Source organism: Pseudorca crassidens, chromosome 5, assembly GCF_039906515.1.
Source record: "Pseudorca crassidens isolate mPseCra1 chromosome 5, mPseCra1.hap1, whole genome shotgun sequence".
NCBI classification, from domain to species: Eukaryota; Metazoa; Chordata; class Mammalia; order Artiodactyla; family Delphinidae; genus Pseudorca; species Pseudorca crassidens.
Genome location: NC_090300.1, coordinates 74766573 through 74791267, shown reverse-complemented (window position 1 = coordinate 74791267; position 24695 = coordinate 74766573). Strand labels below are relative to the sequence as shown.

Here is a 24695-nt window from a genome sequence, read left to right as displayed (position 1 = left end):
ACACCAGTTTGGAAAAACCAGTTGTAGTGGAACTTAGTGTGTCCATTGAAAAATTTGAATATAATTTGGGTTTTAGTTGAGATAAAATCTCACTGACATGGACAAATGGAGGCCAGTGAATGAAAAAGCAGATCAGAAAAGAGCATTTATAGTATGGTTTCATTTTGGTGAAAGAAACAACATATATGCAGCATGTTGTTAACTGCGGGAATCTCTGAGTTGTGGGAATGTAAAGTTTTTTGTTGTATGTTCCTTTTCTAATCTTTAAAATGTGCATGTATTGCTTCTGTAATAATAAAAGCATAAAAGGAATACCTGAGATTATATCATAACTATTTGGCCCAGCACTGTGTCTTGAATTATCCTCTAGTTGGGTGTGACATCCCAGAATATTTTGAAAAGAGAGAAATTCTGGTCTCCCTTTTGCCCCACTACTCTCCCAAACAATTTTCCATTTTTATTGGGTCTTTCATTTCCTTATCACCTATCCTAACTTCATCATCTACCACTTAGATCCATTTGCTTGAAATTCTCCAGCAGATTCTGAGGCCTCTTTTCTGTCAGTTAAAACCAGAATCAAGCATCATGGCTTGGTGGTGCTGTCTTACAGAATTGCAAGAAACCTTCCCCAAGGCGGTGCTTAGGTCTTAATACCAGTTGTGGAAATGAATCATGTAGTCTTTTCACGTTGGGGAATTCCGATGCTCAGTTGATGAATATGGCCAGGAAGTCACACAATTTCACAATGGGAGTGGCATGCCAGCTCCCATCCTCAGGGCCCGGGAAGGGGCTCCCTGCATGTGGCATGCTCCCTCTTCTGGAGGGCTGTCTGATGGTCTCAAGCAGGTTGTCTGCACAATACGTTGGCAACAATTTGTACAAATGGTGCAATAGAGACCACCCTCTATTTTTCCTTAAAGGAATGTTAAAGCTTGAGTGAAGGCCACATGGGCAGCTTTGAAGTGGAGGCAGGCATCTCCATGGAAGGGATTTATGACCTTTGATGTGCACCTATGAGGGGACTGCAAGCTGGTCACATAGGTGATATTCGTGAGGTTCCTATTGTTATAAGAACTACAGACATCAAAATTTAGAGGGACTCAAGAGATCATATAATTCCACCCTCTCTGTTACAGAGGGTGAAATTGAGGCCCAGAGAGGGGAAAGGGATTATTTAATAAAACCAAAGTTCAGACTAGAGCCCAGGCTTGCCCATCTCCAACCCAATGCTCTTTCCCCTCTACATCAGTGTTTGCAAACCTGTCGGCTACGACTCTCAAGAGTTATCGCTACGGGTCCAAGGACCTGTATGTCCAACATGTATTGACAGCCTCCAAGCATTGACAGTTCTCCAGAAGTAGAACTCAATCATTTGAGAGTGTGCAGCATTTTAAAAACTGTCAAGTAAATGTGCAAAAAATATATACAACCAATTTAATAATAAATCGAAACTCATATGGTCATTGCCTGGATCAGAAGGTAGAACACTGCAAGCATTCAAGATGTTTTCCTGGGTCCCTCCTTAATCATAACCCATCTCTGTCTCCCTCCCCCAATGGAGAAGTAACCTCTTACTTGTCTTCTGTAATTCTTATTTTCTTGCCTTAAAAAATATTTTTTCGGGCTAGCCTGGTGGCACAGTGGTTGAGTCCACCTGCCGATGCAGGGGACATGGGTTCGTGCCCCGGTCCGGGAAGATCCCACATGCCGCGGAGCGGCTGGGCCCGTGAGCCATGGCCGCTGAGCCTGTGCGTCCAGAGCCTGTGCTCCGCAACGGGAGAGGCCACAACAGTGAGAGGCCCGCGTACGAAAAAAAAAAAAAAAAATGTCTAACCATTCCATAACAATATTTTTGAAGCTTATACAATTGAAATCACATCGATTATATTCTTTTGTGTTTTGCTTCTTCTGTGATGTATCCATATTATTGCATAAAATTAGAGCTTATTCATTTTCATTGTGTCAGAATAGATCATGGTAGGACTATACTAAAAAAATATCAGTTTCGTTGTTGATGGACTTTTGGATTGTTTCAACCTTTGAGTTTTTCTTGTTCATGTCCCCTGGTACACATGTGCATACATTTCTGTAGAGGAGACACTTACCAGTGGAATTGCTGGATCACACAGCATGCATATCTTTAGCCTTGCTATAGAATGCCAAACTACTTTCCAAAGCAGTTTTAACAATTTCTCTCTCACCAGCAATGTTAAGAAAGGGCTTCTCATTCTAAAAAGGTGGTAACAGTTGTTCTAGGCATACTTTCCACCCACTTCTACTATATGGAAAAGATTTCAGGCCATCTCAGCAAGAGAGCTTGGTAATAAATACAATGATTTTCAAAATGATTTTTATATACAGAAGCCCTTGTTTAGGCATAAATTTGTAACGGAAGATCAATATATTTATACTGACTTTATACTGTTTGGACAGATAGAAATGGAGTTGTTTTGGTTGAGAGGGAATTGTTTGAGCTCAGAGTACCACCTTCTGGGCGTCAGCCCAGTGTCTGGTACATGGTGTAGTTATTAGTAAGGTTGTCTGAAAATGAAACAGACTCCCCCAGGAAGTAGAGTTTGCTTCACTGGAGGTGTGGGTGTTTCATATTGTGAAAGAAATGTAGGATCGGATCTCTGACCCTTCCCTCTTTCAGAGTTCAGATAGCATACTTCCCCCTCTTTCATTTTCTAAAATCCTAAGGTAAGTGACAAATAATCATACCTGGGGATAAAGACCAATAAGAATCCTTGAGGATACAATCAATTGTCAAGATAAATTCTCCATTGATCAAAGAGTGGAAGTCTGACTTTGGAAGGAGATCACTGCTTTTTCCTATGCTTTCTCTCTTTCTGTGTGCCCTTGTTTGAGAATTCTCCTAAGATCTCAGATTTCTCCTCTTGAAAAATGATGTTTGACTGGATATTTGCTAAGATTCGTCACATGCTAACAGTGTGGAATTGTCATTCTTGGCCTCCCTGTTTAGGAGTCTAGTAATATTCAGCAATGTAATTGGAGTCATTTGTTCAATCAAAAAATATGAGTGGGCCTCCTGTGTCCCAGGAAGTGTTCTGCTATGTGCAGGGATCCAGCAGTGAACAAGACAGACCGAAGCTCTGCGCTTGTGAAACTTACATTCTCGGAACCAATCATAAAAAAATAAACAAATAAGAAAAATATCAGATAAAGATAAGGGCTTGTAGAGATTTAAAAAGGATGATGGGAAGAGAGTGATTGGGTATCTTCTTTAGGCTGTGTGGTCAGGGAAGCTGAGATCTGAGAAGGGGGTGGAAGCAGCCATGTCAGGGCATCCATGAGGGTTTATCAATTAACTTTAACTGTCTTCATAATAAGAACAACTTCTATTTGAATCATGCTTTCACCACTGTTGTCCCATTTTATTGTCAATAACAGCTTTGTGAGGTAGGCATTAGTGCAATTATTATTTTCTAGGTGGAGTAGGGACTTCCAGATGCTATAATTAGTAAGTGGCAGAAACAGGTCTTGAACGTTTCCCCTTTCTCTGCCTTGTCTTGGGTCTTTCTCCTGTGCACTGAGGAGGCTGCCCAGACCAGATGGTGTCCCGGATACCGATCTGAGTTCTACCTGTCTTACACTACTCAGACATCACCAGCAAGAGAAGTTTTCATTTCAGCATCACATGGGAATCTGGAAAATGTATCTTGCCCAAGATTACCAGACCAGAAAATTAAGATGTTGCTTGCAGAAACCACCTTCTGGTTGCTGGGTGGAGTCCTTTTCTCCTATTTCCTCTCTCTCTGCAGTTTGAAGCTTATGAAAACCTCTTTAAGGGGAACCTAAGAACCTGTCTGTGCAATGCATCCATTAGCTCAAATGTGAACAATCAGCAAGAGTTCAAGCACTGTCCCTGGTGACACCTGCCAAATGACACTATCAGAGAGCAGGGGAGGGAGTGTCTGCACGAGAGGCAGCCCTATTGGTAGAAAGAGTTTTCTCTGTGACCTACTAGCTGGGTGACTCTGAGGGCCTTCCTTAACCTCCTTGAAACTTACCTTTCTCAGTCTCACCCCCAGGTGATATTACCTTCCTTGTAGGGTTATGAGGATTAAAACAGAATATGGAAAAAAGATATTTAGGGTGACTGGGACATAATAACAAGTTATTATTCACAAACTGTGTGTTTCATGAGCTTCTGCCAAGTTTGGGTGCACAGTTATCCACAGGGCAGGGGAGCACCACCCTGCCTGCCACTGACGGGTGGGACATGTTGCTTTTCTGCCAGCCCACTGATGTGACAAGGAGAAGTTTCCATAGCCCAGGCTGGGAGCCTCCTGGGCTGAGAAGGGTAACCCTGATTAGGTCAAAGGACACTGAAGCCCCAAACGCATCTTCCTGCTTCCATAACCAGACTGCTGCCCAGCTGGAATAGGCAGAGGCCATAGGCAGAGGCCTCTCTGTCCCTGACTTTGCCCAAGGACCCCAGCTTTATGAAAGTTGCAAGAGGTCTGCTTGCTGGTTGTGGAGGGGGAGAGATGTAGGTGTAGTTTTTTGTTTTTTGTTTTTTGTTTTTTGTTTTTGCGGTGCGCAGGCCTCTCACTGTTGTGGCCTCTCCCGTTGCGGAGCACAGGCTCCAGACGCGCAGGCTCCGCGGCCATGGCTCACGGGCCCAGCTGCTCCGCGGCATGTGGCATCTTCCCGGACCGGGGCACGAACCTGTGTCCCCTGCATTGGCAGGTGGACTCTCAACCACTGCGCCACCAGGGAAGCCCAGGTGTAGTTTTTAAGGGTTCGGCAAGCTGTCTTTTGATCAATGGCTAGCTGGAGTACAGGACATGTCTTAGAATCCCAGAGTCTCACCCAAAGTTGCATTCTCTGGCCATATAGGATGGGGTTAATTGGAACACCACCATATACGGACCTGTGCTACCTGAAATCACATTTTGTTCTTTGGTACACTCTGTTTCCAGATGCTGTCCCTTTGCTCGAGGCTTGTTCCTCCTACCCTCCTTTCCCAACTACTGAAGTTCTAACAATTCTCCCCAAGTTCACCTCAAGTCACAATCCTCCTGGCAAGCTTTTTCTAATTATCATCTCAGTTGGGTATCATCATCATTTTAAACTAATAGCATTTTTCTGTCTGTGCTTTTCACATGACACTTCATATTTTCTGCCCTGAATTATATTTTTTAATCCATCACCTCTCCTGTCAGCTCTTTGAGGGTGGGAAATTTATCTCTAACAGACCTACCTTACCCATGGCCTTAGACACAGTAGACAATATAAATTGAACAGAAGCAAAAATGCCTTGAAGACTTTACACTGGGGATGCAGCACCTAAACATTTTCATGTGGAGTTCCTTTGTTCTGGGGCCGGACAGAGTCATTCCACTGTTTCCCATAGCAATCTCGGGAGGTAACACTGAACAAGCAAACTGGAAGTCAATGGCCGGAGAGGGGGCACTCCAAAGCTAGGAATAAGAGAGAAGTGAAATCCCAGACCTGAGAATGAAATTGAGCTTAATGATATTCTAACTTTCTGCCACAGGACAGTGAATGGCAGCCAGGTCGCTAGACTCCCAAGGATCCCCTCCCTCAAGGCTCACACTTGCACCATTCAATGGATGACAACACTGTTAATGGAAAATGGGACTCAGTGGTTAAGTAGTTATTGTTGCAGAGTATTTCTTTATATATTTTATTTTTATTTTTATTTTTTTTGCGGTACGCGGGCCTCTCACTGTTGCGGCCTCTCCAGTGTTGCAGAGCACAGGTTCCGGACGTGCAGGCTCAGCGGCCATGGCTCACGGGCCCAGCCGCTCAGCAGCATGTGGGATCTTCCCGGACCGGGGCACGAACCTGGCAGGCGGACTCTCAACCACTGCGCCACCAGGGAAGCCCTCTTTATATATTTTAAAAATCATTTTACTGTAAAGTAATTTCCAAGACCAGGAAATTAGCACAGCTCACCCAAAGGTAATTGTGAACTCACCTTTGGTCCAGAGCAGGAGCCTGGGTGGCAGATGTCCGAATCAGTTTGCCCCTTCCAGCCCAGGCACTTGGCTTGTCTCTGTTGAAGGTGAGGAGCTTGGGAAACTCAGCCTTACCTTTGGCATCTTTTCAACTCCTGGAGACAGATAAGGAGGAAGAAAAAGAAAAATTAAAGCACTTGTTCAAGAAACCTAGCCTTAGAGATTAAGTGTGATGTAAATGATGAGACTAGTTAACATTTCCTAATGGCCCAAGGCACAGAACAGTGTCTGGGGATTGCTTATGCCTCCTTTTTTCTTTGACCTCCAGTACATTGATTTAATTTTTAGAATACCCCAAAATAGGATATAGTTAAACTTCTTGGGATAGAACAAGGAAAGTAGGGTTTATTAATTTTCATTTCCTCTTTCTCTTAATCCTTCCCTCCTTCTTCCTTCCTTCCCTCTTTCCCTCAGTACAATAACTCATTTATTTATTCATTCATTCAGTGCCGACCACGTGCAGATCATATACTAGGTGCCGGGTAAACAGTATTGGAGGAAACAAACTTGACTGGATCCCAAACTGACAGAACTTAAAGCCTTGTGGGGACAGAAAGGAAGAACAGTTAGAAAAGCAAGCAAAAAAAATACAAATTTCCAGTTGGGAAAATGCCAGAAAAGTATTATAAAGGGTGTATGAGATCAGGGGCTTATAATTATATAGGAGATTGGCTAAGGCTTCTCTGAGAAGGAAACATTTGAAGGAGACTTAAAAGGATGAGAAGTCTGAGTAATATTCCATTGTATATATGTGCCACATCTTCTTTATCCATTCATCCGATGATGGGCACTTAGGTTGTTTCCATCTCCGGGCTATTGTAAATAGAGCTGCAATGAACATTTTGGTACATGACTCTTTTTGAATTATGGTTTTCTCAGGGTATATTACTCAGCCATAAAATGAAATGAAATTGAGCTATTTGTAATGAGGTGGATAGGCCTAGAGTCTGTCATACAGAGTGAAGTACGTCAGAAAGAGAAAGACAAATACCGTATGCTAACACATATATATGGAATTTAAGGAAAAAAATGTCATGAAGAACCTAGGGGTAAGACAGGAATAAAGACACAGACCTTCTTGAGAATGGACTTGAGGATATGGGGAGGGGGAAGGGTGAGCTGTGACAGGGCGAGAGAGAGTCGTGGACATATATACACTACCAAATGTAAGGTGGATAGCTAGTGGGAAGCAGCCGCATAGCACAGGGAGATCAGCTCGGTGCTTTGTGACCGCCTGGAGGGGTGGGATAGGGAGGGTGGGAGGGAGGGAGACGCAAGAGGGAAGAGATATGGGAACATATGTATATGTATAACTGATCCACTTTGTTATAAAGCAGAAACTAACACACCATTGTAAAGCAATTATACAATAAAGATGTTTAAAAAAAAAAAAGGATGAGAAGTCGCCAGGCAATGGAAGATCCTGAGGCAGGATAGGGCTCCATGAGTTTAAGGAAACGTCCTTGTGGCTGGGGCAGAGTGAGATAGAGGGGTAGTTCTTTTCGGGGAGGGAAGCGGGTGTAGTCCATAGGGGCAGCTGGCTTTCTCTCTTAGGTCCTGTTTCCTCGTCTGCAAAATGACTTCCTATGACCACTACTGACCTTAGGGTCATTTGGCATTAAGTGCTTATCCTTGTTTACTGTAGATTTCAAACTCAAAAATGTCTAGTTCTCCTCTGGGTGCTGAGGATGACGTTCTAGGCACTAGGACCTAGAGGCCTGCCTCGGTGGGGCAAATGCCTATAGCAGGCTTCTCAAGCTCTACAGTTTTGGGCCACATAATGTGTTTTTTTTTTTTTTGTGGAGCTTTGGGGGCAGCTGTCCTCTGCATTGTTGGATGTTTAACAGCATTCCTGGCCTCTACCCATCAGATGTCTGTAGCACCTCTTACCCAGGTGAGAGTGACTTCCAGCCATTGCCAAATGTCCTCAGGGGGACAAGATAACTCCTGGTTGAGAACCACTGGCCTACAGAGAGAAGTTGTATCTCCAGTGAACAGGCCCAGGATGAGATGAGAAACAGAAGCTGACATGGAGCCTCAGTGTTGGGGAAAAGAGAAAGCATGGCAGAGACCATGGGAAATGGGGAGCACCTGCTCGTTTAAAGGGGGGCATCTCTCACTTGCTCTGGCTGATTCTTCCTTTTTTCCTTAAGGCTTCAGGTGCTCACAATTAGTTGTCCATAATCTTTGGTGCATGATACACTCGTTCTTTGCCCATGCTGTATTGCATTAATTTAGTCATTTAATTAACTCCTTATAATAATGTGATGATCCCACCACTCAAACAAAATCTAGAATTTTGACAATGACCTACATTTGACAATGTGTCCCTTCTCTCCCTGCCTCATCCCGATATAAGTAACCATTGTCCTGTACCATGCGGTCATCATTCCCTTGCCTTCCTTTCTATATAGTTTTATTTAAGCGTATCCTTAAAATATTCTTAAAATTTTAGTCGTTTTTAACTTAATAAAAAGATTATCATGGGCCTCCCTGGTGGCGCAGTGGTTGAGAGTCCGCCTGCCAATGCAGGGGACACGGGTTCGTGCCCCGGTCTGGGAAGATCCCACATGCCGAGGAGCGGCTGGGCCCATGAGCCATGGCCGCTGAGCCTGTGCGTCCGGAGCCTGTGCTCAGCAACGGGAGAGGCCACAACAGTGAGAGGCCCACGTACCGCAAAAAAAAAAAAAAAAAAAGATTGTCATGCTGACCTAAGCCTTTGCACTGACTGTTTTCACTTACTATTGTATTACTAAGAGTCATCCCTACTCTTGGGTGTTGCTGGGAGCTGATTTGTTTGAAGTGCTGTATCAGATCTTGTAGTGTGAACACATCACAGTGCATCATCCCCTGTCTCATTGGGTGGTGGTGGGTTAGTTCCTGGGCTATTTTGTACATGTCTCTTGGTGCTCCCCAGAGGATTATTTTTAAAATTATTTATTTATTTATTTTTATTGAAGTATAGTTGATTTACTGTTGTGTTATTTTCAGGTGTCCAGCAAAGAGACTCAGTTATTCATATATATATCTATACTTTTTCAGATTCTTTTCCCATATAGGTTATTACAAAATATTGAGTATAGTTCTCTGTGCTATAGAGTAGGTCCTTGTTGTTTATTTTATATATAGTAGTGTGTATATGTTCCTCCCAAATTCGTAATTTATCCTCCCCCCCACCTTTCCCCTTTGGTAACCATAAGGTTGTTTTCTGTGTCTGTTTCTGTTTTGTAAATAAGTTCATTTGTATCATTTTTTTAGTCCCCAGTTGATTCTTACAGTGCAAGAATGTGAATACAGTAAGGTCACAATTTCTGATTAATTTTAAAGAAAAGGTAGAGCTTTTATGTGAAAATAATTGGGCCAATTTAAAGTTTTAAGAAATACTTATCAGGCCAACAAGAAACCTGTCTGCAGGCCATTCTTTCTGAGCCTCCAGTTTAAGATTAGATCATTCAGGTTGAGAATTTCTCAGCTGGATGGAGAAGTTAACTTAGGACACTTAGGAAATGTTATTTAGCACAAAAGAGTGGGAAACAGGAAATGATCCAGACAGAAATTTAAATAGAGTGTGTGGTGAAGATCGGCAGTAACATAAACTGCATTCCAGTAGCACAACTTGTTGTACCGCGTGGAAATTGTAGCAAAACATTCTCTTCACTCCCAACATTTGGAAATAAGGGAAAAGAGCTTATCTTTAGGGAAGTAAACTTTTAAAAAATGAATCACTTAAACTTTTCAATGTTTAATGAAGCCAGTAGAGAAATGCAAAATTGTCTTAAAGAGAATAAATGGCTCTCAGGCCAACAGGATCTGACTGTAATTGATTGAATATATTAAAAGAAGACATGTCAGTCAGGGTGAGAGAATTCGTCAGAGAAGATTCCAGAGCCCAGTTTAGGCACTGTGCTTGATTACAGCTCCATCGGCAGGACAATCACAACTGTGGAAATGGTGCCGCTGGGAAGAGAACAAACTCTTAATACCTGAGCATGTATTTATCTGGTCCGTGTGACAGGCACATACATCTCCCTCTCTCATGACACCCCGGTTTCTGAGACCTGGCTGATGTGAGTATTCTCTGGGAGAGGTGTTCTCCTGGCAGCCTCTGGGACTAGAAGGCCGGGAACGATTCTCAGGACTTGGTGGCTCCCAGGTGATAATACCACCCGATGGAGCTTTTTGGAGTCAGTCACTGCTCTGCTTTTGTTGTCACCCTCTCACTCTCCCCTGCATTTCCGTGAGTTCCTGTCTTCACACTTCTGCATTCACTAAGTGCTTACCTAGTGCCAGACCCCAGGTTCACATAAAGAGTGTAAACTCTGAAAGATCAGCCTTGATTTAGCCTTATGAACCCTCTAGGGCAGGGTCTTTTCTAGATTCTGGGAACCCCCTGAATCTCTATGGAGAACTTTATGTGTGTGTGTTTCTAGGGAGAGGATCTGTAGACTCTTAAGAGGTTCTGTTGGCTGAGGTAGTTTAGATCATTGCTCCGGGGAGCCTAGTTTGACTTCTTGAGGGTAGGGAAGAAGGGAGAAGGCCTGTACACCTGGAAGACAGACTTTAAGCCCTTAGGGGTGCAAAGGATGTAGATGCCCTGGGACAGAGGGAGGAGGAGAATCTGTGGGTTGGAGGGGGATGATGAAAGTGATAGCACGCTATTCCGTAATGCCTGTAGACTGTCATGAGGGTAATATTCTTTGGACATTTTCCCAACATGTTTTTTTTTTTTTTCTTGACTGATTGACTCCTTTTTGTGGGAGGAAGGGTGGGTGGAGTGCACGGTAGCAGGGACAGTTCTCCCAAGCATTTTTGGAGACATGGAAGGTACTTTGTAATGCGGGAAGGAAATTGCTATGGGGTGATAAGAAACAGCACTGGGCTAAGTTTTGCAATTTTAAACCCAGTATCTATGAATAGTCCCTGCAATGTAATTCACTTCAAGTCAGTACAGTTCAGCTCATTTCAACAAGCAATAACTGAACACTCCTTGTCCACATTATTCCAGCTTTTCTACTGAAAATTTGGCAATGGGTTATGGGTCATGAGCTACTAACTGGTGTTGTGTCCACAGGCTGACAGCAAGCAAGCTTTTAGGGTACCACTCTGGTATGACTAGGGGGTGTTCATCTGGCTTTCCTGGGATACTTCTGGTCTACCTGTGTTGTTATTAATAGCACCCAATTCAGACGACAATTTATATAGTCACCTCTCTCTATAACACTTGTATTGCTCTAAACTTGTTTAATCTGTTTATGTGCCTCTGGAGCTTCCCATTAAACTAAATGAGCTTCTTGACGCTGGAAGCACTGTCTCATTTATCTCTGTGTCTAGCACATGCCTGCTATTCTCTGGACACTTAAAAAAAATATTTCTTCAATTGAACTGACATTAAAAACAGAATGAAGAACGGCCTTAGAGTAGAAATGGTCAGCTCACATTGTCTTCCGTGTGCTGCCGAGGCCTGGACTGGAGGCCCAGCTCTGAGTCACTTACGAGCATCGTACATTGGGAAACTTTAGTCTTTTTCAACAAAAGGAAAGTGTGTATAAAGTGCTTGGTGAAAGGCGTTTCAGTGCTCCACCAATGTTAGCTGCCGTCATTGTTTTCAAATTATTAGTTGTTAATAATAACTATTACTATAATCACTTTAAGTTTGTTTTTAGTTGTGTTGGGTCTTCGTTGCTGTGCATGGGCTTTCTCTAGTTGCGGCGAACCGGGATTACTCTTCGTTGCGGTGCGCGGGCCTCTCATTGCGGTGGCTTCTCTTGTTGCGGAGCACGGGCTCTAGGCGCAGGGGCTTTAGTAGTTGCGGCACGTGAGCTCAGTAGGTGTGGCTCACGGGCTCTAGAGTGCAGGCTCAGTAGTTGTGGTGCACGGGTTAGTTGCTCTGTGGCATGTAGGATCTTCCTGGACGCGCGCTCAAACCCGTGTCCGCTGCATTGGCAGGAGGATTCTTTTTTTTTTTTAATGTAAATATGTTCTTTTTTTTACTCTTTTCCATTATAGTTTATTACAAGGTATTGAATATAGTTCCCTATATATATTCATATATTTCATATATGGTAGTGTGCATCTGTTAATCCCATACTCCCAATTTATCCCTCCCCCGGCTTCTGCTTTGGTAACCATAACTTTGTTTTCTATGTCTGTGAGTCTGTTTCTGTTTTGTAAATAAGTTAATTTGTACTGTTTTTTAGATTCCACATATAAGTAATATTATATTTGTCTTTCTCTGTCTGACTTTGCTTAGTATAATAATCTCTAGATCTATGCATGTTGCTGCAAATGGCATTATTTCACTCTTTTTTATGGCTGAGTAATATTTCTCTTACTCATTTAAATATTGAAATACTTATTTTTATATTATAAGCCTGATATTTTCCATTCTGGAGTCTTGTTTTTTGTGTGGCTCTCTTTTTGTACCTTCTTTTCTTGTGAGTTTTGAGATTTTTCCATTTGAGCTACTGTTTAGTGGAACTCTATCTAAATTGCTGCTATGGGGTGTTCTTGAAGGTATGTTCATCTAGAGGATTTGCTTCTGCCAAAAGCCCAGAGCTAACAATAATTCAGGACAAATTTAACATATATCTTGATTTAAGGTCTTTGGGATTATCCTGAAAATATGGCTGGCTCATGATTAAGAATTCACAAAGAAAACTTTCATTTCACCCAGAGCCAAGGCTGAAAATGAAAATATTTCTTGTCTTTTTCCCTATAAGGGCCTTAATTTATTTCTGGTCTACTGCTACACCGTGGGTATAGCCCTTTGGGATAACTCCTTCTGTGTAGCTATGTCTTACTAGAACTCCCATCTTGAGCTGGTCCTACAGTTTGTCTCTTGTTCCCAGCACTCGACTTACACATTCATCAAAACAGACTCTCAATGTGCTCAGGATTGAGTATATGTCCTCAGTGTGTAAATTGCTTTGATTTCTTTTTTATTTTATTTTATTTTTTTGTTAGTTTCTGCTTTATAATAAAGTGAATCAGTTATACATATACATATGTTCCCATCTCTCTTCCCTCTTGCGTCTCCCTCCCTCCCACCCTCCCTATCCCACCCCTCCAGGCGGTCACAAAGCACCGAGCTGATCTCCCTGTGCCATGCGGCTGCTTCCCACTAGCTATCTACCTTACGTTTGGTAGTGTATATATGTCCATGCCTCTATCTCGCTTTGTCACAGCTTACCCTTCCCCTTCCCCATATCCTAAAGTCCATTCTCTAGTAGTTCTGTGTCATTATTCCTGTCTTAACCCTAGGTTCTTCATGACATTTTTTTTTCTTAAATTCCATATATATGTGTTAGCATACGGTACTTGTCTTTTCTCTTTCTGACTTACTTCACTGTGTATGACAGACTCTAGGTCTATCCACCTGATTACAAATAGCTCAATTTTGTTTCTTTTTATGGCTGAGTAATATTCCATTGTATATATGTGCCACATCTTCTTTATCCATTCATCCGATGATGGACACTTAGGATGTTTCCATCTCTGGGCGATTGTAAATAGAGCTGCAATGAACATTTTGGTACATGACTCTTTTTGAATTATGGTTTTCTCAGGGAATATGCCCAGTAGTGGGATTGCTGGGTCATATGGTAGTTCTATTTGTAGTTTTTTAAGGAACCTCCATACCATACTCCACAGTGGCTGTATCAATTTACATTCCCACCAACAGTGCAAGAGGGTTCCCTTTTCTCCACACCCTCTCCAGCATTTATTGTTTCTAGATTTTTTGATGATGGCCATTCTGACTGCTGTGAGATGATATCTCATTGTAGTTTTGATTTTCATTTCTCTAATGATTAATGAAGTTGAGCATTCTTTCATGTGTTTGTTGGCAGTCTGTATACCTTCTTTGGAGAAATGTCTATTTAGGTCTTCTGCCCATTTTTGGATTAGGTTATTTGTTTTTTTGTTATTGAGCTGCATGAGCTGCGTATAAATTTTGGAGATTAATCCTTTGTCAGTTGCTTCATTTGAAAATATTTTCTCCCATTCTGAGGGTTGTCTTTTGGTCTTGTTTATGGTTTCCTTTGCTGTGCAAAAGCTTTGATGTTTCATTAGGTCCCATTTGTTTATTTTTGTTTTTATTTCCATTTCTCTAGGAGGTGGGTCAAAAAGGATCTTGCTGTGATTTATGTCATAGAGTGTTCTGCCTATGTTTTCCTCTAAGGGATTGATAGTTTCTGGCCTTACACTTAGGTCTTTAACCCATTTTGAGCTTATTTTTGTGTATGGTGTTAGGGAGTGATCTAATCTCATACTTTTATATGTAGCTGTCCAGTTTCCCCAGCACCACTTATTGAAGAGGTTGTCCTTTCTCCACTGTACTTCCTGTCTCCTTTATCAAAGATAAGGTGACCATATGTGCGTGGGTTTATCTCTGGGCTTTCTATCCTGTTCCATTGATCTATATTTCTGTTTTTGTGCCAGTACCATACTGCCTTGATTACTGTAGCTTTGTAGTATAGTTTGAAGTCAGGGATCCTGATTCCTACAGCTCCGTTTCTCGTTCTTAAGATTGCTTTGGCTATTCGGGGTCTTTTGTGTTTCCGTACAAATTGTGAATTTTTTTGTTCTACTTCTGTGAAGAATGTCATTGGTAGTTGGATAGGGATTGCATTGAATCTGTAGATTGTTTTGGGGAGTAAGAGTCATTTTCACAATGTTGATTCTTCCAATCCAAGAACATGGTATATCTCTCCATCTATTTGTATCATCTTTAATTTCTTTCATCAGTGTCTTATAATTTTCTGCACACAGGTCTTTCGTCTCCTTAGGTAGGTTTATTCCTAGATATTTTATTCTTTTTGTTGCAATGGTAAATGGGAGTGTTTTCTTGGTTTCACTTTCAGATTTTTCATCATTAGTGTATAGGAATGCCAGAGATTTCTGTGCATTAATTTTGTACCCTGCTACTTTACCAAATTCATTGATTAGCTCTAGTAGTTTTCTGGTAGCATCTTTAGGATTCTCTATGTATAGTATCATGTCATCTGCAGTCAGTGACAGCTTTACTTCTTCTTTTCCGATTTGAATTCCTTTTATTTCCTTTTCTTCTCTGATTGCTGTGGCTAAAACTTCCAAAACTATGTTGAATAAGAGTGGTGAGAGTGGGCAACCTTGTCTTGTTCCTGATCTTAGTGGAAATGTTTTCAGTTTTTCACCATTGAGGATGATGCTTGCTGTGGGTTTGTCATATATGGCCTTTATTATGTTGAGGAAAGTTCCCCCATGCCTACTTTCTGCAGGATTTTTATCATAAATGGGTGTTGAATTTTGTCGAAAACTTTCTCTGCATCTATTGAGATGATCATATGGTTTTTCTCCTTCAATTTCTTAATATGGTTTATCACATTGATTGTTTTGCGTATACTGAAGAATCCTTGCATTCCTGGGATAAACCCCACTTGATCATGGTGTATGATCCTTTTAATGTGCTGTTGGATTCTGTTTGCTAGTATTTTGTTGAGGATTTTTGCATCTATGTTCATCAGTGATATTGGCCTGTAGTTTTCTTTCTTTGTGACATCCTTGTCTGGTTTTGGTATCAGGGTGATGGTGGCCTTGTAGAATGAGTTTGGGAGTGTTCCTCCCTCTGCTATATTTTGGAAGAGTTTGAGAAGGATAGGTGTTAGCTCTTCCCTAAATGTTTGATAGAATTCGCCTGTGAAGCCATCTGGTCCTCGGCTTTTGTTTGTTGGAAGATTTTTAATCACAGTTTCAATTTCAGTGCTTGTGATTGGTCTGTTCATATTTTCTATTTCTTCCTCATTCAGTCTTGGCAGGTTGTGCATTTCTAAGAATTTGTCCATTTCTTCTGGGTTGTCCATTTTATTGGCATAGAGTTGCTTGTAGTAATCTCTCATGATCTTTTGTATTTCTGCAGTGTCAGTTGTTACTTCTCCTTTTGCATTTCTAATTCTATTGATTTGAGTCTGCTCCCTTTTTTTCTTGATGATTCTGGCAAATGGTTTATCAATTTTGTTTATCTTCTCAAAGAACCAGCTTTTAGTTTTATTGATCTCTGCTATCATTTGCTTCATTTCTTTTTCATTTATTTCTGATCTGATTTTTATGATTTCTTTCCTTCTGCTAACTTTGGGGTTTGTTTGTTCTTCTTTCTCTAATTGCTTTATGTGCAAGTTTATGTTGTTTATTCGAGATGTTTCCTGTTTCTTAAGGTAGGATTGTATTGCTATAAACTTCCCTCTTAGAACTGCTTTTTCTGCATTCCATAGATTTTGGGTCATCGTGTCTCCATTGTCATTTGTTTCTAGGTATTTTTTTTATTTTGTCTTCGATTTCTTCAGTGATCACTTCGTTATTAAGTAGTGTATTGTTTAGCCTCCATGTGTTTGTATTTTTTACAGATCTTTTCCTGTAATTGATATCTAGTCTCATAGCATTGTGATCGGAAAAGATACTTGAAACAGTTTCAGTTTTCTTAAATTTACCAAGGCTTGACTTGTGACCCAAGATATGATCTATCCTGGAGAATGTTCCATGAGCACTTGAGAAGAATGTGTATTCTGTTGTTTTTGGATGGAATGTCCTATAAATATCAATTAAGTCCATCTTGTTTAATGTATCATTTCAAGCTTGTGTTTCCTTGTTTATTTTCATTTTGGGTGATCTGTCCATTGGTGCAAGTGGGGTGTTAAAGTTCCCTACTATGAATGTGTTACTGTCGATTTCCCCTTTTATGGCTGTTAGTATTTGCCTTATGTATTGAGGTGCTCCTGTGTTGGGTGCATCAATATTTACAATTGTTATATCTTCTTCTTGGATCGATCCCTTGATCATTATGTAGTGTCCTTCTTTGTCTCTTCTAATAGTCTTTACTTTAAAGTCTATTTTGTCTGACATGAGAATTGTTACTCCAGCTTTCTCTTGGTTTCCATTTGCATGAAATATCTTTTTCCATCCCCTAACTTTCAGTCTGTATGTGTCTCTAGGTCTGAAGTGGGTCTCTTGTAGACAGCAAATATATGGGTCTTGTTTTTGTATCCATTCAGCCAATCTGTGTCTTTTGGTGGGAGCATTTAGTCCATTTACATTTAAGGTAATTATCGATATGTATATTCCTATTCCCATTTTCCTAATTGTTTTGGGTTCGTTATTGTAGGTCTTTTCCTTCTCTTGTGTTTCTTGCCTAGAGAAGTTCCTTTAGCAGTTGTTGTAAAGCTGGTTTGGTGGTGCTGAACTCTCTCAGCTTTTGCTTGTCTGTAAAGGTTTTAATTTCTCCATCAAATCTGAATGAGATCCTTGCTGGGTAGAGTAATCTTGGTTGCAGGGTTTTCTCCTTTATCACTTCAAATACGTCCTGCCAGTCCCTTGTGGCTTGCAGTTTCTGCTGAAATATCAGCTGTTAACCTTATGGGGAGTCCCTTGTGTGTTATTTGTTGTTTTTCCCTTGCTGCTTTTAATATGTTTTCTTTGTATTTAATTTTTGACAGTTTGATTCATATGTGTCTTGGTGTATTTATCCTTGGATTTATCCTGTATGGGACTCACTGTGCTTCCTGGACTTGATTAACTATTTCCTTTCCCGTATTAGGGAAGTTTTCAACTCTAATCTCTTCAGATATTTTCTCAGTCACTTTATTTTTCTCTTCTTCTTCTGGAACGCCTATAATTTGAATGTCGGTGCATTTAATGTTGTCCCAGAGGTCTCTGAGAGTGTCCTCAGTTCTTTTCATTCTTTTTTCTTTATTCTGCTCTGCAGTAGTTATTTCCACTATTTTATCTTCCAGGTCACTTACCCGTTCTTCTGCCTCAGTTATTCTGCTATTGATCCCATCTAGAGTATTTTTTTTTTTTTTTTTTTTTTGCGGTACGCAGGCCTCTCACCGCTGTGGCCTCTCCCATTGCGGAGCACAGGCTCCGGACGCGCAGGCTCAGCGGCCATGGCTCACGGGCCCAGCCACTCCGCGGCATGTGGGATCTTCCCGGACCGGAACACGAACCCGTGTCCCCTGCATTGGCAGGCGGACTCTCAACCACTGAGCCACCAGGGAAGCCCCCATCTAGAGTATTTTTAATTTCATTTATTGTGTTGTTCATCGTTGTTTGTTTCATCTTTCGTTCTTCTAGGTCCTTGTTAAATGTTTCTTGCATTTTGTCCATTCTATTTCCAAGATTTTAGATCATCTTTACTATCATTATTCTGAATTCTTTTTCAGGTAGACTGCCTATTTGCTCTTCATTTGTTAGGTCTGGTGAGTTTTTATCTTGCTCCTTCATCTGCTGTGTGTTTTTCTGTCTTCTCATTTTGCTTATCTTATTGTGTTTGGGGTCTCCTTTTTGCAGGCTGCAGGTTTGTAGTTCCCATTGTTTTTGGTGTCTGTCCCCAGTGGCTAAGGTTGGTTCAGTGGGTTGTGTAGGCTTCATAGAGGAGGGGACTAGTGCCTGTGTTCTGGTGGATGAGGCTGGATCTTGTCTTTTTGGTGGGCAGGTCCACGTCTGGAGGTGTGTTTTGGGGTGTCTGTGGACTTATTATGATTTTAGACAGCCTGTCTGCTAATGGGTGGGGTTGTGTTCCTGTCTTGTTAGTTGTTTGGCATAGGGTGTCCAGCAATGTAGCTTGCTGGTTGTTGAGTGAAGCTGGCTGCTGGTGTTGAGGTGGAGATCTCTGGGAGATTTTTGCCGTTTGATATTATGTGGAGCTGGGAGGTCTCTTGTGGACCAGTGTCCTGAAGTTGGCTCTTCCACCTCAGAGGCACAGCACTGACTCCTGGCTGCAGCACCAAGAGCCTTTCATTCACACAGCTCAGAATAAAAGGGAGAAAAAGTAGAAAGAAAGAATTAGTAGAAGTAGAAAGAAAGAAAGGAGGGAAGGAAGGGAGGGAGGGATGGAGGAAGGAAGGAGGGAAGGAAGGAATAAAAGGAAGAAAGATAGAAGATAAAGTAAAATAAAATAAAGATAAAATATAATAAAGTTATTAAAATAAAAAATAATTATTAAGAAAAAAATTTAAAAAAACAACAACAAGAAAAAGGACAGATAGAACCCTAGGACAAATGGTGGAAGCAAAGCTATACAGAGAAAATCTCACACAGAAGCAGACACATACAAACTCACAAAAAGAGGAAAAGGGGAAAAATCATAAATCTTGCTCTCAAAGTCCACCTCCTCAATTTGGGATGATTCGTTGTCTAAATCAGGGAAGGAAGGAAAGAAAGAAAGAAGATAAAGTAAAATAAAGTTATTAATATACAATTAATTGTTAAGAAAAAAAATTAAAAAAAAAAAAGGAAGGATAGAACCCTAGGACAAATGGTGGAAGCAAAGCTATACAGACAAAAATCTCACACAGAAGCATATACATACACACTCACAAAAAGAGGAAAAGGGGAAAAAAATCATAAATCTTGCTCTCAAAGTCCACCTCCTCAATTTGGGATGGTTCGTTGTCTATTCAGGTATTCCACAGATGCAGCGTACATCAGGTTGATTGTGGAGCTTTAATCCGCTGCTTCTGAGGCTGCTGGGAGAGATTTCCCTTTCTCTTCTTTGTTCTCACAGCTCCCGGGGCTCAGCTTTGGATTTGGCCCCGTCTCTGTGTGTAGGTCGCTGGAGGGCGTCTGTTCTTCGCTCAGACAGGACGGGGTTAAAGGAGCTGCTGATTCGCGGGCTCTGGCGCACTCAGGCCGGGGGGGAGGGAGGGGCACGGAGTGCGGGGCGGGCCTGCGGCGGCAGAGGCCGGCGTGACGTTGCACCAGCCTGAGGCGCGCCGTGCGTTTTCCTGGGGAAGTTGTTCCTGGATCCCGGGACCCTGGCAGTGGCGGGCTGCACAGGCTCCCCGGGAGAGGGGTGTGAATAGTGACCTGTGCTCGCACACAGGCTTGTTGGTGGCGGCAGCAGCAGCCTTAGCGTCTCCCGCCCGTCTCTGGGGTCCGCGCTTTTAGCCGCGGCTCGCGCCCGTCTCTGGAGCTCCTTTAAGCAGCGCTCTTAATCCCCTCTCCTCGCGCACCAGGAAACAAAGAGGGAAGAAAATGTCTCCTGCCTCTTCGGTAGGTCCAGACTTTTCCCCGGACTCCCTCCCGGCTAGCCGTGGCGCACTAACCACCTGCAGGCTGTGTTCACACCACCAACCCCAGTCCTCTCCCTGCGCTCCGACCGAAGCCCGAGCCTCAACTCGCAGCCCCGCCCGCCCCGGCGGGTGAGCAGACAAGGCTCTCGGCCTGGTGAGTGCCAGTCGGCCCTGAACCTCTGTGCGGGAATCTCTCCGCTTTTCCTTCCGCACCCCTGTTGCTGCGCTCTCCTCCGCGGCTCCGAAGCTTTGCCCCTCCGCCACCCGCAGCCTCCGCCCGCGAATAGTGTGTGGAAAAGTGTCCTTCCTAGTGTGTGGAAAGCTTTCCTCCTTCACAGCTCCTTCCCACTGGTGCAGGTCCCGTCCCTATCCTTTTGTCTCTGTTTATTCTTTTTTCTTTTGCCCTACCCAGGTACGTGTGGAGGGGTGGGTTTCTTGTCTTTTGGGAGGTCTGAGGTCTTCTGCCAGCGTTCAGTAGGTGTTCTGTAGGAGTTGTTCCATGTGTAGATGTATTTCTGGTGTATCTGTGGGGAGGAAGGTGATCTCCACGTCTTACTCTTCCGCCATCTTCCCGGAAGCCCCCCAGCAGGAGGATTCTTAACCACTGCGCCACCAGGGAAGTCCTATAATTACTTTAAATTTTTCAGTTTTTCAGTTTTCTTAGCTGGAAATGGAAGGTCATCATTCCTGCTTTACTTTGATAATGAACATGAAGACACTTTGGAAACTACACAGAGCTCTCATTGCATAGCCTGTAAAAGAATGCACATTGACAGGGAGGTTTGTGCTTATAGAACTGGCATAACTTCGTTATATTGTATGAGGAGCTAGATTGAATGGCAAGATGAGCAACCTTTTAAATATAATATTTTAAAAAGATGAAAAAATGGACAGATGGGGAGGGCAGATAGAAGTTGATCTGTTCCAAAGTGTAGGAATATAATAAAAGCATGTGGGAAAAGACAGTGGGATGGACTCAGACAGGTGTCTGGAATTTAGAATTGGGACCCTGCTTGGTATGAAACCAACAAAGCATTGTTTCTAGCGTGGTGAGGGGACAGAGCATCTCAGGCTTGGCATCTGGGGAGCAATAGCTTGAGTGTGGGACAGAAGAATATTTATGTCAGGATAGACATTCTACTTTGCAAAATGAGTCAAGAGCTTGTATTTCTGAGGCGAGGTAAGCGTTTTATCAAAGGCATGCCAGATGTGGACACTACCTAAGGAAGCCGTTTGGCACCTGCGTGCACTGCTAATAAGAGAAAGGGACCTAGTAACTACACATGAAAGCAGCTTTCCGTCAAGGATCACAGAAACTTTTCTGATAATATATCTTTACCAAGTGAGACAGAGAAGTCGGTGGATTTAAAGATGCATGTTCCAGCTCCCTTATTATCCTAACAGGCAATTCTAACAAAAGCAGAACTATTGATACTAATTCTTAGCTCTAAATGCCAGTAAACCCAGGGGTCGAATTTCAGGTCTATGTTAGGGGAAATAGTAAAATCGTAGCAGCAGCAGTAAATGTTTACATAGCACTTATACACAGTAACACACAGCAGCCCTGGGACGGGGGTACTATCAGCACCCCCATTTTATAGATGACAAACTGAGGAATAAAGAGGTTAACTAACTTGTTCAAGGTCACAGCCAGTAAGGGGCACACTAGGCTTTGAACTCAAAGTGTTTTGGTCCAGAGAATGTGCTTTTAACTCGGACCCTCTCCTTCCTCTCAACTGTAGCCATTATAACCGGTATAAAGTACACCTATGACTTTGTGGGATATAGCTGTGGGACCTAGGCCATAAGCTTCAGGTGTGGTTTTCCATTCTGTCCCAGGCTTTCCTTGGAAGGAAGAAGTTTGTCCAGATTATACATTTATTAGAGGTCGGTCTCTTATCTTTTTGTTATTTGTACCCTCATGGCACATAGCAGCTGCTCAATAGTTGAAATAAACTAAATTGTCTCTGCGGTGTTTTCCCCTTGATGTAAAATTCTTTTTGTTATTAAACAAGAGAGGAGGCTAGGAAGGCATAGCTCCCTGTACTGCAAACCCTTAAAGGCAAGCTGGGATTTAGTTGTTCATCCTCTTTTGGTCAAACACTTTCACCAAATCCTGACTCCAAACTCAAGGCCTTTTCTAGCCCCTCTTGCCCATGGTGGTTCCCTGGTTCCAGCCAAGGGAATCATTCATTGCTGCCGTCACCCAGTCCTTCTGTCACATGGCTCATGATCACGTCTGTGGGTTGAGTTCAAGACCTGAAGGCTGACAGATCTGGGTTTGAATCAGGGCAGCAGAACTTGCCAGCTGTGTGGCCTTGGACAAGTCATTACATTCAGCCTTTCTGAGCTAAGCCTCATCATTTATGGAGTGAGGGTCATATTACCCTATTCAGGAGATGCTTGAGAGACTGAAACCATATAGCATATCATGTAGTATAGTGTTTGGCATGGGGTAGCCACGTGCTGAAATTGTAGAAACTGAATTTCCCAGTTAGATTACAACTTCTTGGAGGGCTGGGATCATGTTTAAGGAAGGATCTTTGTCAGGGATTCTTCACTTCCTCAACCCCTCACTCTGTCCTCCCCTTACCTTCCTCAGCTTCTTCACTCTCTGCCCCTCCCACCAGTTTCATCACCAAAATTCCAATTTGTTCATTTGTTGTTTGTTGTGCTTAATCAATGTTTGGGGTCATTTTGGTTCTGTCCCAGGAGATATTTGGCTACCGGACTCAGAGCTGCCGGAAAACCCTCTGCCTTGCTGGATCTATCTTCTCCTTTGGGATCCTCCCCTTGGTGTTTTACTGGAGACCCGCTTGGCACGTGTGGGCAAATTGCATCCCGTGTTCCTTGCAAGAAGCAGACGTCGTGTTGCTGAGGACAACAGTAAGTGTGTACCTGGTTCTGTACCTGGTGGCCCTTTTTCCTGGACACCTTGTTATGGGATGGTTGTGGGGAGATGAACACAAGGCAGGCGGCAGCTGGATGTCCAGCCTCAGGCTCCATCACAGCCTTACATTTACTTACCAAGAATTCAATAATTTGTGTATGATTGGATTTCATTAAGAAGACCTAATTCATAGGGTATTCCTTTTAAATTGTGATTTTTAGTGAATGTCGGAATAGGGAATAACCATGTTAACAGTTAAAAATAATAGTGTGAAGTAGTTATGTCAGGCTATAGGTTATAACGTTCATACTCATCCTTCTCCCCACCCCCATCCTGACATATCAATGCCTATCCCAGCTCCCCTCCACTGGGGTATCCCTGGGGGAAGGGAAGGTGGGGAGGAGGTGGGAAGTACCCCTCTGAGGAGGATCCTGTCTTCCCCTGCTCCTCTGAGAGAGCCATGGTTATTGATAGGAGTCTGTTGCATCCTGTAGATATGCTAGGGTTTAAAATTGTGGCCATCTTGTCCCTGAGTAGATTGCCGCTTTCTGCTAATACAAGGTCCTGGTGTTAGGGGAGTTCCCCTGTATTGGCTCTGATAACACTTCCTTCTAGCACTCATTACACTTAGGTGAAGTGCCTTGTTCCTGCTGGACTGTTAGCTCCACAGAAGAAGGGACTATCTCTAACTTGTTAACTGCATCCCTAGTTCCGGCACATGGTAGGGATTCCATACATATGTGGTGGCTGACAGGCTAAAGTGGACATTCCTCTTGATAGAAGTCAAAGTGCAGTCTCACAGAGGACCCTTTTCGGGCTAACTTTTACTGAGTGTGTCTAACAATGTGTCAGCCCAAATGACCCAGAATGACAACCAAATTCTTGATAAATCAAACTCTACTAGGCTGTTAGCTTCTTTTTTTATGTAGCGACCTCTCTAGATAAACATTCTATTCATTTCAGTGAGAGAAGAGGATAGCAGCAAGTCTTATAACTGGCCCCCAATTTTTTTTACATATTTCACTCTGAGTTGGAGCTAGACCTCAATGAAACTGGCAGTTGGATGAAGTTTGTCTTTGTTGACCTGCCCTCCCTGGGCTCAGCCCCATCCCTTATTTCTGGCTCCTGGTCACTTCAAGAGCCACCCGTCGTATGTCCCGGCTTAGCTGACACGTGGACCATATTACAGATGAGAGCTGAGGCAGCTCCACCCAAGTTCAACTATAATTTAACTCAAGATTCTTGGAGAATAGCCTTCAAGACATTAAGAAGGCAAGATGATAGTGGAGTCAGAGCATCTCATGCTGATGATGTTGGGCTGGGAGCCCTGCTCCACTGCTGCCTCAAACCATACTTCATGAAGGCTCACAGAATATGCATGAGAGAAGAGTGCCTGGCGCTCACCAAGGAAGATCTCGTCATTTGATTGGGGGAGGAAATGGGGTCTGGAGAGGGTGCATATTTTAGCCACACTCCTTGATGAGTTAGGGGCCTCACCAGGAAGAAGTACCATATATCCCAGTTCCTAGTTCAGGGTTGTCCCCACACAACTGCACGTAGATTCCAAACACCAACCAGCATTAGAATCATCTGGAGGGCTATGAACAGATTGCTGGGCCCCCCTCCCAGGGCTTCTAATTCTTTAGATTTGCATTGGGGCTCCAGAGTTTGCATTTTTAACAAGTTCTCAGATGATGCTAATGCTTCTGGTAAGGGACCATACTTTGAGCAAAACTGCTGCAGATAGTCACCACT

The 24695-nt window shown here is 42.7% G+C and overlaps 1 protein-coding gene across 3 annotated transcripts in view; it reads left to right on the top strand.

The window, feature by feature from the left end:
* ATP13A4 (ATPase 13A4) overlaps positions 1-24695 on the top strand; it is a 151431-nt gene that overhangs the window by 23056 nt on the left and 103680 nt on the right. For all 3 annotated transcript variants that reach the window (XM_067738441.1, XM_067738442.1, XM_067738443.1), the window contains exon 2: positions 22763-22936. In XM_067738441.1, coding sequence (XP_067594542.1) covers positions 22763-22936 — 174 coding nt within the window. The remainder of the gene's footprint in view (positions 1-22762; positions 22937-24695) is intronic.